This window comes from Orbicella faveolata, unplaced genomic scaffold (genome assembly GCF_042242905.1).
Source record: "Orbicella faveolata isolate gen_17 unplaced genomic scaffold, um_ofav_v1 contig_15, whole genome shotgun sequence".
Classification (NCBI taxonomy): Eukaryota; Metazoa; Cnidaria; class Anthozoa; order Scleractinia; family Merulinidae; genus Orbicella; species Orbicella faveolata.
In genome coordinates, this window is record NW_028301542.1 from 2,906,414 (window position 1) to 2,921,360 (window position 14,947).

Consider the following 14,947-nt stretch of genomic DNA (forward strand, 5'->3'; position numbering starts at 1 on the left):
CGATTTTGCTCAGTTGCATACAAAGCTACCTTAAGTTTCAGTAAAATAAAAGTTTGCATGTAACTTTTCGCATCAGGATAAAATCATAAGCAAGTGAAAACTGATAAAAATATTAATTTGTCAATAGATGATGTAATGCACGCAAAGTAGAAATATAAGTATAGTAGAATTATGTCTTAAATGCACACTGTAAGTAGTATTTTTGTGAAGGCTGCTTTCAAAGCAACTTTAGTGCCCGCGGACTATTTGTAACATGTTTTATACTAATAGCCACACTTACAGTTTACGGCAGAGAGATTTTCATTGACCTAGATTTAACACTGTTAGGTATGGAAAACATTCAATTAGATATCTAAGCCTAAGACTATGGAGTGTACTAACAAATAAAGAAAGATTGGCGATAAATCTCATGCAGTTTAAGACCCACGTACAGAGGCTAGATCTAGGCAACATCCTAGATGGATGCAGTGGCTTACATCTTTGTAACTTATAATTTTAATTTCTCTTATAGGTCTTTTCTGTATAGTATTTTTAGATAGTTCTAGTTAGGTGTTCCCTACTAGCAGTGGGGATTCTCCACTGCTAGATTTAATTGACACGATAATAAAGTCATCATCATTATCATCATCAACATCATCATCATCATTATTATTATTATTATTATAGAGCAATACCGTAGAGAAAAGAAACAAAATAATAAAGGCGAATTGTTCGCGATCCGTATTAGGAAAAACTATGTCATGAGTGAAGACAGTCGAACATACTGATAATTTATGATTCCATTTTTATTTTTCTAATAAATTACCATCAGAAGCCATCATCGGGGACGGAGACCGTAAGTGCGCGCCATTTCTAGTATTGGGGCTGTCCCTATTATATGAGACAATTTTTCTATTTTTAGAACAAATTGCGCCATCATGTGCGACACACGCGTGTACAATGCTGCGAGGATTTTTGTGGATGTAGCGTGGGGAAATGGCGTCCGAAATTCCCGAAATGTTTGATGCTTTTGGCCCACAAATCAATACTTTTTTACCCTAATTATTATTGTCAATTAAACAAGGGCATCTAATTAGCTTGCTATATTTTTGCCCTTTTCCATTTCTCCTCTTACTTGTTTACTTGTAATTTTAGAATGGAATAAATAAATAAAATGAAAATGAAATGAAATGAAATCAATACGTTCATGTCTGTCGGAAGTTTACTTCAGTATTTTCGTCGTAAGCTGCTCCAGTTTAAGAGAAGGAAGACAGTGTCGAATTTAGGTGTCAGTGCCGCTTTATATCACTGACCAAGTTGTGTTCCTCAGCTTCTTTTACAAGGGCTCCACGTTACTCCACTCTAAGTTTCACATATGTTGAAGATTGACAGCTTTTCCAAAACACAGCAAAAAACTAGTTGGATATATTTAGATATAGCAGCGTTTCAGGACTTCAAAGTTTCCCTCCCCTTGCCACATCTCGACCGAAGAGTGAAAAAAAAAAAAAAATAAAATAAAATAAAATAATAATAATAATAATTGCAAGTTTGAATTTCGCCTGAATTGTAAGTAACGCTTGATGTTTTATTAAGGCCCAATAAGTGACAATAAAGTTTATCTCTGTAGATGCTGCTCAGTTTTGTTTGTGTAAAAATCCAATAAATTGTCTGTTGTCTATGAACTGTAAGAGCGACCGCCGATGAGTGTTTTGTACAGTCAGTAAAACTTGGCAAATTGGACTTCCGCACTTTCGTTTGAAAACGTACATCGAACTCATGTAATATCTCTAGTTTTTAAATATGTTTAAGGTTGATAAATGTTTGAGAAAATGTAAAAAGCTTAGCTGAAAATATGTGAATACCGCAGAAGTAATCAGCAAAGTTATGATGACGCTTTCTTTAATCAACTCGAATAACGATTTCGATTCTGTTGGTTGAGTTATCAAAACTCCTTGTCTATTTTATTTTCGCAGTGTAAAATTTCACTATGTTAAAGAAACACACATGATATTAGCAGCCTTTTGGCGTTGGTGAAAATTGTTACAGCATCTCAGCATAAAACACAACGAAATAAATTTCTGTCAAGATTTGTTGACAATTGAAAACACCGACCTCGGACTTGAAAGTGCATGCGCTGCGCTATGCAAATGAGCTACTTGTACGCCTCAGACCTGCCTTTCAAAAACTTTTGCAAACTCGCCAAACAAACAGAAACAATTAGATTAAGCATTGTTTGGGAAACTCCCAAATTAACTGGATACCAGAGTAAAGAGTTTTCTTACATAACTTTTCTTTACAGAACAAACGCAAAATCTTACTCGTACAACTAGCGCGAGCACATATTATTCATTCACAGCGCGAAATTGAAGTCTTGTTTTCGACCCTGAAAAACTCCCCTTTTTCCATTAGCTCAGAGCATAAAACTACATATAGGAGCCCTAGTTCTTATTCCCTGGCTTATTCCCTACCATCGCTGAGAAAAATCTGCAAGAGAATATCGCCACTCTCACCACTTGATCAGGCAACGTGACAACATCCACGCGAGGACCCCCGATATGTGCGTGGATCTGCGCGGATATATGACGTCAGTATGGCGCAATTGTTTCTAAAAATAGAAAAATTGTCCCATATCATGGGTGCGCGCGGATCCCAAGACTTACGGTCTCCGTCCCCGATTATGGCTCCTGCTACCATTCAGTTATTTTAATCTTTGGTTTGAAAAGTTATTGGTACATCGTGACGTGACTATATATTGATATGTATTGATACCTTAAGAGAAATTTTAATTTGTATAATGGATGTAATATTTCAGTCGATGGCGGTTTTAGGAAGGGCAATGAGGTCCCTTAGGTCTACCAGAAAGTTTTAAAATAATGTTAGAACGCTTACAATTGGCTTGAAATCATCAATCTTATAAACATTTTATGGGAATAGTTTGAACAAATTTCGCGAACCTCGTTTGGAGTGAAGATCTGAATAAGAAGGGAGATCACCCACTTAACATACTTTATTGCAGCTCTTTTTACAGTGTACCTTTTCGGTTGATAGCGAAGCTCCGGCTGCCCGAAGGGCCGCCAAACCGAGCCCGATAACTACAGCAACAGAACCGCATGTATGCATAGAAATAGAAAACCCTCTACCCTCGGTAGAGAGAATATTGACCCTGGACCAAACCTGTTGCGCGGCCCTGTCCAATCAAGACATCACGAGCTGTTGTGCAAAGAAGCGGACTTGGAAATGCTTGTAGAAAACGCTCGTATTCAGCGCAATGCGCAGGGACTTTTGGAAATGAGACATTTGCGGCCAGTGTGCAATGACCTTAGATCGTAAACTGTGGGTGAAAAAATTGCCGATCGGATGGATTTTCTGGGCGCAAACCGCTTTTGCGTGGACAACGGTCGAAATCATAGTGTGCAGCCTTGGCTCCGTGTTATGAATGGAATAACAGTGATGGCAAGTACGTTTTATTAATCTTACGTGTAAAATGTTCATCTTTTGGAATATTTAGCGTCCTAGCTCGACCAGATTTCGTTCTTCATACAATCCTCTTATAAAGCGTTCAAATTCTCAACGGTCTCGCGTAACCCCGTCAGTTCAGAAACACCAGGAATCTTTCCGCCCTGGACTCACACAACGCGCGCGTGACGCTCTCATGAATAACTACGTACATGTCCGAGAATTTTTTTTTTTTCGCGTATCTCGAGACGTGAGCTTGGCACGCCTGTGTAAAGACAAGACCCAGATTACAAAGCAAAATAGTACGATCATTAGTTGAGTAAGGCGCGACGGAGCTTTGGTGATGACGTTTTGACCTTAAAATTACGGTGATTTCACGGGCAACTTTCCTCGTTTCCAGTGGTAACAATGCTTTATATCGAAAAATCCAGGAGTTGCTGGTGGTGCAAAAATGGGTTGAAATAAAACTCCTTGGAAATTGATTCAGTGTTGTCGGTTTCATTGAAGGGGCAAAATAAACTGAAAATTGCTTTAAAATTTCTTAACTAACAGCATTGAATATTAAAACACGATAGTCTCTCTGTTGCGTCCTTATTGAATTTCATTTATTCTGAGTCACTCAGATAGTAAATCAATCCATGACAGCTGCCACTTTCAGTGGACGAGCGCATGACAAAAAAATGTATTTTAACGTAATTTTCTATGACGAATAATAGTTATTAACATTTGTTCGGTGTATTATGTTTTAGTGTTCACTACTTAGGAAATGTTACCACTAGATAGTCATACGCTACAAAATCATAATTGGTAGTTTGCGAAATGTTGTTAATCACGTTAACGCATGGTACTAAACAAAGTCTGCGAAATGTTAATTTGCACGTTGAGAAATATAGCTTGGTACTCTTCCAAATGGCATTCTGAAGTGCTTTGCGAAATGGTACGTCATGTTACTTTGCGAAATGTCACTTTATACTCTCTGAAATATTCCTTGATGAAGTGGCGGATCTTCGTGTGGAGTTCATTGTTTTCGCTATGGGCTGACTTTGGTAGGCATATTTCTTAAAAACAAGACTTGTTTTGTCTGGAAGAGACACCGCAAGCCTTCCTTTGGAAACAACAACGGCTGAGAAACGTACAGAATGCCAACTTGTCATCATATCCAAAACACTTACATGCAAATCAGCATGTAAGTTACAAAGTAGTACTTTCCATTTCCGTTTCTCTGTCACTGTCAGCATCATAAAGGGGTGTGTAACTATAGAGTGCGTCAGCCATATCCAAATAAGGACAATGCTGTAACGTCATCCGTTCAAGTTGTTCCTGGATGACAGTGAACGAAGGCCTTTCAGCGGGATTTTCCATCCAACACTGTTGCATCAGGTCATACCTGAGAAAAATAGTGGCAGGTGTTAGTTATCACTTCATGAAAAGAACTGGGTGAGCTAGCTAAAAAGGAAGCTTACATTTCATCCGAGCACATCTGTGGTTTTTCCATTCTGTATCCAGATTTCAGAGCCACAGAAAGTTCATAATTACTTATGGTAGGATATGGCGTCCCACCTAGATACAAAGAAAGAAGGAGATCAGTTTATAGGGCAGCGAGAGCATTTTTTTTAGAGCGCTGGTAGCGTTGTAATTCGGAGATTCCGAACGCAAGTCCGGCCACTAGCTACATTTGTGATTGGTAGCCCCGATTTCAATTCCCGGTCATGTTTGTAGATATCCAGAGAGTGGCAGTCCTGGGAACTAGCTTGCTCATTGATCATTATAACCATACATTAAATTGTTATGTCTAATATGTTATTTTAAAGTTTTACATCCATAGCGATACAGCGGGTCTTGCAGGTGAGATTTACAAGTGAGATCGTTCATAACCACTCTAAACTACAGCGAGGTAGAACATGGAGTGATGAACTGATCCAAGTAGTTGTGTTTGTTCACGAAATAGAAAACATGTACCGTGTCTTAATCGAGTTATAGAAATACTCGTGGAAGTTTGGGAGGACAAGGAATGCTTTGGGAACACGAGCTAATGGGCGGGTGTTTCCACATATTTTTTTGAGTTCTCTCAAAATTCCACGAGTGTTTCTATTAAACAATTAGATTATGAGATCGAGATTTCTCTTTCGAATTTGAAGTCGAGAGCGAATAATCTAAATGTTTTAGTATAAATCTACCAGTCTTTTAAAATTTTACCTAAATCCTCTTTACAGACACTTCGAAAACGCCAAGAAGCGGCCGTCAATTTTGTTAACAAGGGTACACTGCTATGCTACTCACTAACTATCACAGAATAGATAGTGAGTAGCGTAGCCAAAACAGCATTCGTAAAACAAAGCTAGTGGATTTACACTAAACCTCGATAGAAACACGAAGAGCATGCTTTTTATTTTATTTCTTTTAGAAAATTCCTTGACGTAAAAAGAAAAAAAAACTTGTTTACTTTGATTATCTAAAGGTAAATTCTCTTTGCTCGCGTCATCATTACGCCAACATCTTATTCTAGTTCTGTGTTTCTATCGGTCTGAGGATGATAAATCTACTAGTGTTCTATCACGAATGCCGTTCTTTTATTGGCTACGCTACTCACTATCTATTCTGTTGTAGACAGTGAGTAGCGTAGCAGTGTGCCCTTGTTAACAAAATGACGGCCACTTCTTGGCGTTTTCGAAGTGTCCGTGAGGAGGATTCAGATAAAGTTTTGAACGACTGATAGATTTATATATACTAAAACAATTAGATTATTTGCTCTCGATTTCTATTCGTGATAGTTGGCTCGGGCTGCGCCCTCGTCAACTATCCCGCGATAGAACTGTCGATGTCACGATCTAATTTTTAAATAGAAACACGATTTTAAACCAATCCACGCACGTATTTTCTTTGGGCTATTTTCTAAAAGTTAGTATAATTTGGCATCCGCAAATTGCAAAGAAACCTGAAAAGGTGTGAATTCCGAAACCCACTACTTTAGGCCAACTTAACAAGGCATTCAATGTACGTATGTATGTCTGTATGTATGTCAAAAGTACACAGATTCTAAAAAGGCGATTCGAAAGAAAGAGATGCTACGTACCGATTGTTAAAATCTCCCAAAGTGGAATACCATACGCCCACTTGTTGAGATAAATCAGATAAAAACCTTGTCAGATTCCCAGTTATTGGTTATTGCTTGAAGGGGATTTTCCATTCTGAGCCGCAATATTTATTGTCGCGTGATACAATAGAAAAGAACGGAAGCTCAGACATAATATGACACTATATCCGTGACAAATTAAATGTTAAATTGACGTCTTAGTCAACACGTTACAACGTCACTTTTGAACTGTGAGCAAATTATTTATTTTCCCACTACGTTTGTCGCCAAACTATTCCAAAACAGTAATTGTAGCGGCTAAAAAACGCTAAAATACCTTTAATTAGAACCGCTCCAAATCAGCAAACTTAACTCCGAATGTAGGAGCGCAGACTTGGATTTCATTAAAACCGCTGATAAGAAACCTCACCGACTTCCCTCACGTGATACTTTTAAACTTACACGTCACTCTCTGCCGTGAACACTTGATCATGAATGGCTTCTGGTGACATCCATTTGATTGGCACTTTTCTGTTCTTTGTAGCACGGTACACTTTCTCGGCGTACACGTTACGTGACAATCCAAAGTCGGCTATCTTGACTAGCTTGCCTTCACAAACGAGAACGTTTCTCGCCGCCAGGTCACGATGAACGAATCCTTTACGTGACAAAAACTCCTATGTAAAATAAGAAAGGGAAGTTTTGATCACTGGAACAGAAGTTGTTAATGAAAAGGAAAGAAATCATCTGTGAAAAATGCCATCAACCCATCAATCTCAATATTACAAATTGCAAACATATTGGCCAGTCTCACAGTATGCACGTAGCACAGCTCGTACCATTGCCTTCGCTATCTGCCATGCGAACGTCATCAGGTCAGCGGGTGTAAGAGTATCATCGTCATGTAAGTTGTCAGTATCATTGTTGTTACTCGGATGAAAAATATCTGTACATCTGTAAAATGTCGCTGGTGCACTGGAAAGTAAGTAACACTTATTTTAAGTGATATGACAGGAAGTAATTTTATTTGCTTCGTGAAATCTTCACGAAATCCTAATTTAGAAATCAATTGGATATCGCTGCTTCTTCACAGCATTTTGGCTGTCTGAAAACGGAAAATTTCACTTCCTGTTGGTCAGGAACCGCGTTAGATGAAGGCCTAGGGCTGTCAAAAAGGGTAAAGTTTGACTAGCGGCTACTATGGTAAAGTCAAATGACTTGAAGGTAGTTGAAATCTCGGCGAGGATGGAAAAAAAAAGAAAAAAAAAAAAAAAAAAACAGCTTCTCAAAATTCCGAAAGAATATCTAGGGGGACTTATATGTTCGACGGTTAAACTGCAGCCTACCAGGAAATTTTGAGGGCAGCCTGAAAGTTCTGAAAGGAGACAAATTCAAACCACTCCTTCTAATCAAATGCATGAAATCAAAATAATCTACCAGCAGAGTGGACGTTATATTCAGAGTAAGTACTGAGAATTCAGTGCTATTCACAAAGCGAGAAGGAGTTGAATTCGGCACTACCGAACACAAATCCATCTAGTAGGAGGGACTGGAGGATTTGCACTCCAGTCCACTACTGGTTACCTAAGTCTCTCTTCTTGCATGGAACAAAGAGTGCAAATAATAATTACTTCGTATAAGCTCCCTTCATTTATAACTCCTTCGGTTTGATGATGAGGCGCTACATCTTCCATCTCTTCAAAAGCTTGTTTGATCTAAAATGTAAGACAAAGTAGTAGAGAGTTTTATGGTTTTTCAGGCGTTCTTTTCTGCACGAGGCTTTGCTCTCATAATGCCTCTCTCCACTTAAAGTATTATATAAGCTTGGGCAACGTTATACAAAGAGCTATGAACGGGATGGAGGGTACCTTGCTGCCGGCGACAATCGGGGGCTGGGTGTTAATGCTCCTTCCTAGCTTGCTTATGCTACCGAAGATTAGGTAAGCAGGAGAAGCTTCAGTATGGTAGTGTAAGGTCCTTAACTTTTGTTTTACAGTCAACGTTATTTCATGGTTTTCCACGTTATGCGGTCGAGGCGTTTTCTTGATATTCACAATTATAAAATTTTGATCTATAACGAGCGCGGAAAAACGAACTGTTTATGAAATCTTGACGCTTTTTTCATAGAAAACTATAAGTAAATAACTGGCTGGGAACGACAGCCCAAAACAATTTGAGGAAGCAAAAAATAGTCTGAGGGACCGGAATTATTTTTCTGCACCCGTTCAACTGCGCCAGAACATTTGAATTTGCTCGTGTTTCCAAATTTTATAGGGAATAAAGTCAAACCTCTCTTGGACACAGAACAAAGTGGCTGTTGTAGAGAGATGGCCTTTAGTCGAGGTTGGACTGTATTGAATCAAGTCAATAAACAATACAGTTTGTGTAAGTAGACCAGTTTTCTAAAACTTACTGACCAAACTAAAAGGGGGGTAAGATTTTCAATCATCTCACATCACCTGCTCTCTTGTTTTCCTGAGGTAGTGAAGTAAATCCCCATTCTTTGCAAACTCCACTACAAGGAACATGGGACTTGTTATAGTACAGCAGGCCAATAAGTTCAATATGTTCAGGTGATACCCGATTTGTTTCATGAGCTGTATTTCCTTTAGGAAATCTTGCATTTGTTCTCCTGTGGCACCATCTAGTGGGGCAAAAATAATAGGCATTTTTTACTGTAAGTTTTGAACATAACCCTCACAAATACATGGGCGAGCGTCAATTAAAACTGAAACATTAAACACGATCACAATTTTACGCCTATTTCATGTTATTACCAAAATGGTTAACTCAAAATATATCACTCTTTGCGACTTTTCATTTTGCCTATGTCAAGACTTTGAAAGGTCGTTTTACGAACCTTATCTATACTTATAGCTATAAAACGCTGTCGCAACCCAATCATACTTTGTAACATTTTCACAGCAACGGTCAGGCCCATCTTCATTTGCTGCTGCTCCTTATCCGTCTTGCTCTGCGAAGATTTCTTTCCTTTTCCAACCTCCATAGTTTGTTTTAAAAGTCTGCCACTGTATACTTTCCCAAAAGCTCCTTCTCCAATAATCGTATCCAGGGAAATGTCATCAAAAAGCACTTCGAACGGATCAAAGAGTTCTGGATTGGATCTGAATAGGAAATCGAAAATATTTCTTTTGCTTTTTTTGTTAATTAATATTTGTTGTTATTCCTTTTTGTGGTCTAGACCACAACCTTTTAAAAATTGTTTATTGTGTTTGTTGTGTTTCTTGTGTTGCAACAAGTTCATACGTCACACAAGTGACCGACAAGTTACTAAGTTCCTATTTTCTCGTAAATGAACCACACGCAGTATTTACTGAAGCCAACCAAGAGTATTCTTTATACTCACCTACTCTTTTTACGATATCTAAAAGCAAACCAAAATATTCCACTAAAACATAGCAAAGCCAAAAGCGAGCTGCCCACAATCTTCGCAACCAGTGGCAAAGAGGATTCCCCAGTGCTCTCAGTATGATGAGTTACATTCTTGAGAAGATTACTTCCTGTAGAGTCTGAATACACTGAAAGAACGAAATGCGACAACACCATGCAGAAAATGAATTTGTTTCTTTGACAAAAATATTTTACCCCATTTTGTTTACCTTTTAAATTTGAATCAGTAAATTCTAAACTTGCTGTTATCATTATTACATGTATTACTATTTCAATGCCGCTTGTGACTTACTTTAGAAGCAGTTATCTCACAAATGTATTCAATAATGCTATGAATGTACCTTCGTAGTAAACAACATAAATCTTACAAAGTCTTATGACTACCTGTACAACGATTATACAAAAACGTCGACAAACGCTATAGCTTATATCAATTCTTCATTTCTTGCCTTTACGTCTAAATAACATTCCGACGAGCATTTTAAATAGTGCTTCACGAAGGAACCTCTCCTCACGGTCACCTCCAATACAGACTCTCAGTTCTACCTCTTTGGTGTCCGCGTAAAAGAGGTTTGAATCTATACTTAAGATTCAGAGCCACCTTAAAATGATAATCTAACTCTGCTCCACAGTGAAAAGCAAGGCTGGACATACTTGAGCATCAAAATAAGCTGGAATCATTTTATCGAAAAATTTTACAAATAAAGGCATCTATCTACCTTTACATTTCTGCCAATTGTAGCTTTTTGTGGCGATATTTGCCCCATGGCAATCCTCTCCGTTCCATTTTGGCGCTGGATTCGAACACGTGCGAGCACGTGTCCTGTGTCCTCCTCCACACGTCACGCTGCATGGTTGCAATGACGACCAATGGCTCCAACTGCCATTCACTGATGATTAGAAGAAACAATCTAAGACATGAAACCTTTAAAAAGTGTATAAACTGTTGACTTTAAATACTGTTCGGCTTATGCTCTAAAACGACGTTTAAGATTGCGTTGCTAACCTTCAACAAAGCGGTAAACAAATATCGTCCATCTATCTCCCACGCTATAATTCCATAAACAATTGTCGGAAAGCCCATATCTGTTGTATGTCTTGTCACCGTTCACCCCACTCCAGCACTCGTGGCGATATTCCACGCCAAAATACCAGAAGCCATACTCATACACTTTAGCAGCACACGCCTGAATTATGGCTGCGAGTGAATTGGCCAAATCTACATGGTTGATAGGGTACTTACGGACTAATAAGGGTAATGCGCGTGGATTTTTGGTATCTTGGAAACAACCGACTGGTTCATACGGATGCAACCCCGTGCTATCTGTGTAGAAAAGGCGAGATCATCATTTAATAGAGAAGTCAAGAGATAAATTAGCAACCTGCATAGATTGTGGTTCTTGCTGCGCATTGCATGAGAAGTTCTCAAATCTCCAGCTTGCATTTATCTGGCGGTATTCATTATCGCTCGTTTACCGCTTCGCTAGTATATATATTTTTTATTTTTTGCGGGAGAATGGCTACCCAGGCAAAGATGTTGTCATCGGGCCTTATCGGTACAGTCATAAAACACAGTTGTTTATTGGCTTTACTATAATAGTGCAGAGCCCTGCGCAAAATTAATTTGATGAATATCTGTCACATTAAGGCAAGGAGGGTTGCCACTGATTTATGAACTCCGCGAGAGTTCCTTTACAACAAATGAATAAACACGATAAATGACTTCATTAGCTAAGGACTAGAACTTTTAATATTCTGGCCCTGGCATGTTGAAGTAGTTAGTATGGGAAAGGCCATAAAATATTAGCTCTTAACCGTTTGAAGGTAGTACATGTAATCGACACCATTGTGTGTAGTCTTTGAAACCATGGTGACGTTAACAGCACTAGCTTTGCGTTGAAGCCAACATTACTTCGTGAAAGATTTATCGATTAGATTTCGTTTGGATACTCCTTGATATTTAGCCTGTAAAAAAGGGCGAGGTTTTGTCATAGAAGATAAACAGATCCCAGTCAGAGATATTTTTCAATCCGTGAAAATGTTTTCATGGACAGTGTTTCTGAATGAGCGATGGAATAAAGATACAGAAGTGACTCAAAAAAAGCATTTGATAGGAACTTTTCTCTGGCCAAAATTTGAACATCATTGTTGCTTACAAGATGGTATCTTATGGTGATACGTACTTGACTGTGAGATGCCTTCATTCGGCCAAGCTTGTAGTATTATGATTCCGATGAACATCAATCCGCAATGAAAAATTGCCTTGATAATGATTCCTCGCTCGAAATGTTCTCGGGAAAGAATCCTCATTGCGATGACTCTGAGGAGAAAAATAAAACATGCAGTCGTCACAATAATAGTTACAGCAAACCTAAGACAAAGCTCCTGCAATTCGCTGTCTAATTAATAGGTAATATTGGGTTAGTTTCCGACGACGCGCTTTCCATCTAACTTTAGGGCGGAAATATAAGAAAGAAAAAAAATATATAGTTCCTATCTAAAAACCATTTGATCTATATGATAAAATCTTTCTTTATTTTTACGCACGACACACGACGCACGGCGTGGCCACCCAGCACCCACACCATTTAGCCTCATCCTGACATAGAAGATGTTGGACTGAAGATGACCGATATTAGATCTTTCGCAGAGGCTCTAAAGATCTCCTGGATTAAAAAAATCATGACACGTAAATCGCCAGGCAGACTGGAAAAGGCTCTCTCTTGTTTTTCGATCGCCTTTAATGGGACGATGTTTCGTTACTAAACAAAAAAAAATCATTGGAAAATACTTTCTGAAGAAATGTTTTTAAATCATTAGCGCGAATCTGTAGAAGCCAGCAACTTCTTGTTACAGCCATTGTGGAATAATGTTTCACAAAAGATAGAAAGAATAAGATAAAGAACAAATCTGTGTTTTATGTGTCGTGGTATATAAAATAATTAGCATTACGTCAATGGCCTCTTAGATAAATCCGGTTTTTCCATGTTATCAGCCGAATTGATTAATGACTGTAATTTTAAAGTGTACGTTCTTACAAGCTTATGGTATTATGTGCGCACAAATCATGGAAATCAGAGATTAGAGAGTTTGGTGAACGGTTAATTGTGATCAAATCTCAAGATATACAGAGGGACTATTTAAAATAAAAAGGATGACCAGTTTCACTTATGATACCTTGCGAAGATCAGTTTCCGTAGGGCCCACTAAGGTGCAGCGTGAATGGAACAAACATCTTCCGGCCGTATCCTTCAGAGATTGGACTGACTATTACAGTAATCCTTTCTCATGTACAAGTGCTAGTAAGCTAAGGAGCCTTCAATATAAGATATTCCATAGACTATAGGTACTAATCTATTGTCAATGAAAATGGATATTAAGGATTGTGATGAGTGTTGTCTTTTGTGATAACAAACCTGAAACCACAGAGCACCTGTTTTGGTATTGTGACCGGATTTTCCTTTTCTGGAGCGCTCCAAGAATTGAATTTGAGAGTTAACAGTAATTGAAGCAGAGCTTTCTCTTGGATCTGTTCTCTTGGGCTATACAAACTGTACGCCTTGTAAAAATACGATTAATTCTATTATTTTATTAGTCACGCTTTTCTTATATTAATGTGAAATGGCTTTAGGGTTAGGATTTGGGGTTAGATTACGTAATCTCGATTTTGCTGGCGTACAAAGCTACGTTAAGTCTCACTACGAAAATAAAACAATTGCATGCAACTTTGCTCATCATCATTAAATCATAAGCAAATGAAAAGTGACGCAACAAAATAAATTTGGCGATAGTTCAGGTAATGCGTGTAATGTAGGGACGTTAATGTAGTATAGTAGAATGTCTTAAATGTTCACTGTAAGTAATAGGTTTGCAATTTACTTTTTGTAGTATACTGTATAACTGATGTATCCCATAGCTAGGTGTTAGTAATAAAGTTGTAACAAAGGCGAAAACAGAATAAGTAACCAAAAAATAACAAGGCAAAACTGCAAGCAAAATATTACCGGCTGACTTGGTAGTAGAATATTTGCTGTTTTTTCTCCAGATTTTTTTTCGATGGTTGCGGCAAGTGGAGATGATCGATCACAACAAGTCAGCCAACCTTATTTCTCACAGACAGAAAAAAATTCTGTAAACACCCATTAAGTTCTTGCGCCTCCTATTTTCTTCAGTAAAACGAGCAATGTTATCTTCAGAAACTAGAATAAAATCTCGCCGAAGCCGCCATTTCATTCAGAAAACTGGAAAGCAAGTGCTCACTGTTGAAGCTGACGTCAGCTGAAATATAATGGGCAACACGATTGGTCTAAGTCATTTATAAAGAGACATTTGATTGGACAATTCAAACTGTGAAGTTCAATGCAGCGAAATGATATCATTTATGATATCATTGATATCACCTATGATATTTTTGGTATCACTTCACGGCCATCTTACTTGACTGAAGATGCTAAGATCGCAGGAAAGCAAGGCCGATTCATTCCTTCAAACCGAGGAGCACTGGGAACTAGACGCCATCTTTGTTTTGCAGAGTAAGTTTGATTTAACACAGACCGTAAGCGGGGGATTTCACAATAGAAATGTTAGACCCTTTATTTTATCCATATTCAACCATAGTATTTAACAATTATTGGACGCCAGTTCGTGATTGTCTCGTAGATCAATTAATTGATGTACTCGCCACCGACAAATCACGATACCTTGCGGTAACCGAGTCTAATGATTCTTTTATCATCCGATCGCCATATTTCATGTTTAAATCACTCCCTGACAGCTCAGGAAAGCGATCTACCATTTTTCACCAGAGAGCGCGCTTTTAATTACGCATGAGCAGAATATCATTTCAGCAAAGCGCGTTTAGACGTTACTACGCATGAGCAGACCATTATTTGTAGGTAGTTCACGTGGTGAGTTTTCGACCAATGAAAAGGAAGAAAGAAAAAAGCATCGAATGATAAATATATGTTTTTTACCGGTCTTGATCGGTTCGTATTGGGAAACACTGTTCCCTCGGTCTTGAATAGGGGA

At 38.3% G+C, this 14,947-nt stretch overlaps 1 protein-coding gene and 1 pseudogene across 2 annotated transcripts; both read right to left on the reverse strand.

Annotated features, from left to right (window-relative positions):
* Positions 1 to 4,018: 4,018 nt before the first annotated feature.
* Positions 4,019 to 10,816, reverse strand: LOC149113124 (myoblast growth factor receptor egl-15-like; annotated as a pseudogene). Its single transcript, XR_016206861.1, has 11 exons — positions 10,639 to 10,816; positions 9,876 to 10,047; positions 9,416 to 9,633; positions 8,968 to 9,152; positions 8,140 to 8,223; positions 8,059 to 8,071; positions 7,348 to 7,475; positions 6,967 to 7,185; positions 6,509 to 6,548; positions 4,899 to 4,995; positions 4,019 to 4,822 (listed from the first exon to the last, which is right to left on the reverse strand). The product of XR_016206861.1 is annotated as a myoblast growth factor receptor egl-15-like (transcript).
* Positions 10,817 to 10,874: 58 nt separating this feature from the next.
* On the reverse strand, positions 10,875 to 13,878 carry LOC149113125 (uncharacterized). The gene is made up of 2 exons (XM_089287941.1): positions 12,103 to 13,878; positions 10,875 to 11,243 (listed from the first exon to the last, which is right to left on the reverse strand). Exons 1-2 carry the CDS (start codon positions 12,227 to 12,229, stop codon positions 10,921 to 10,923), a joined length of 450 nt encoding a protein of 149 aa, XP_089144067.1. The 5' UTR covers positions 12,230 to 13,878; the 3' UTR covers positions 10,875 to 10,920.
* Between the last annotated feature and the right edge of the window lie 1,069 nt (positions 13,879 to 14,947).

Excerpts from the sequence above, each read along its gene's own strand:
- LOC149113125 (XM_089287941.1), bottom strand. The coding sequence starts at position 12,229 with ATGAGGATTCTTTCCCGAGAACATTTCGAGCGAGGAATCATTATCAAG. Across the intron at positions 11,244-12,102 it reads TGAAGGCATCTCACAGTCAA|ATAGCACGGGGTTGCATCCG; the intron begins GTACGTATCACC and ends TTTTCTACACAG.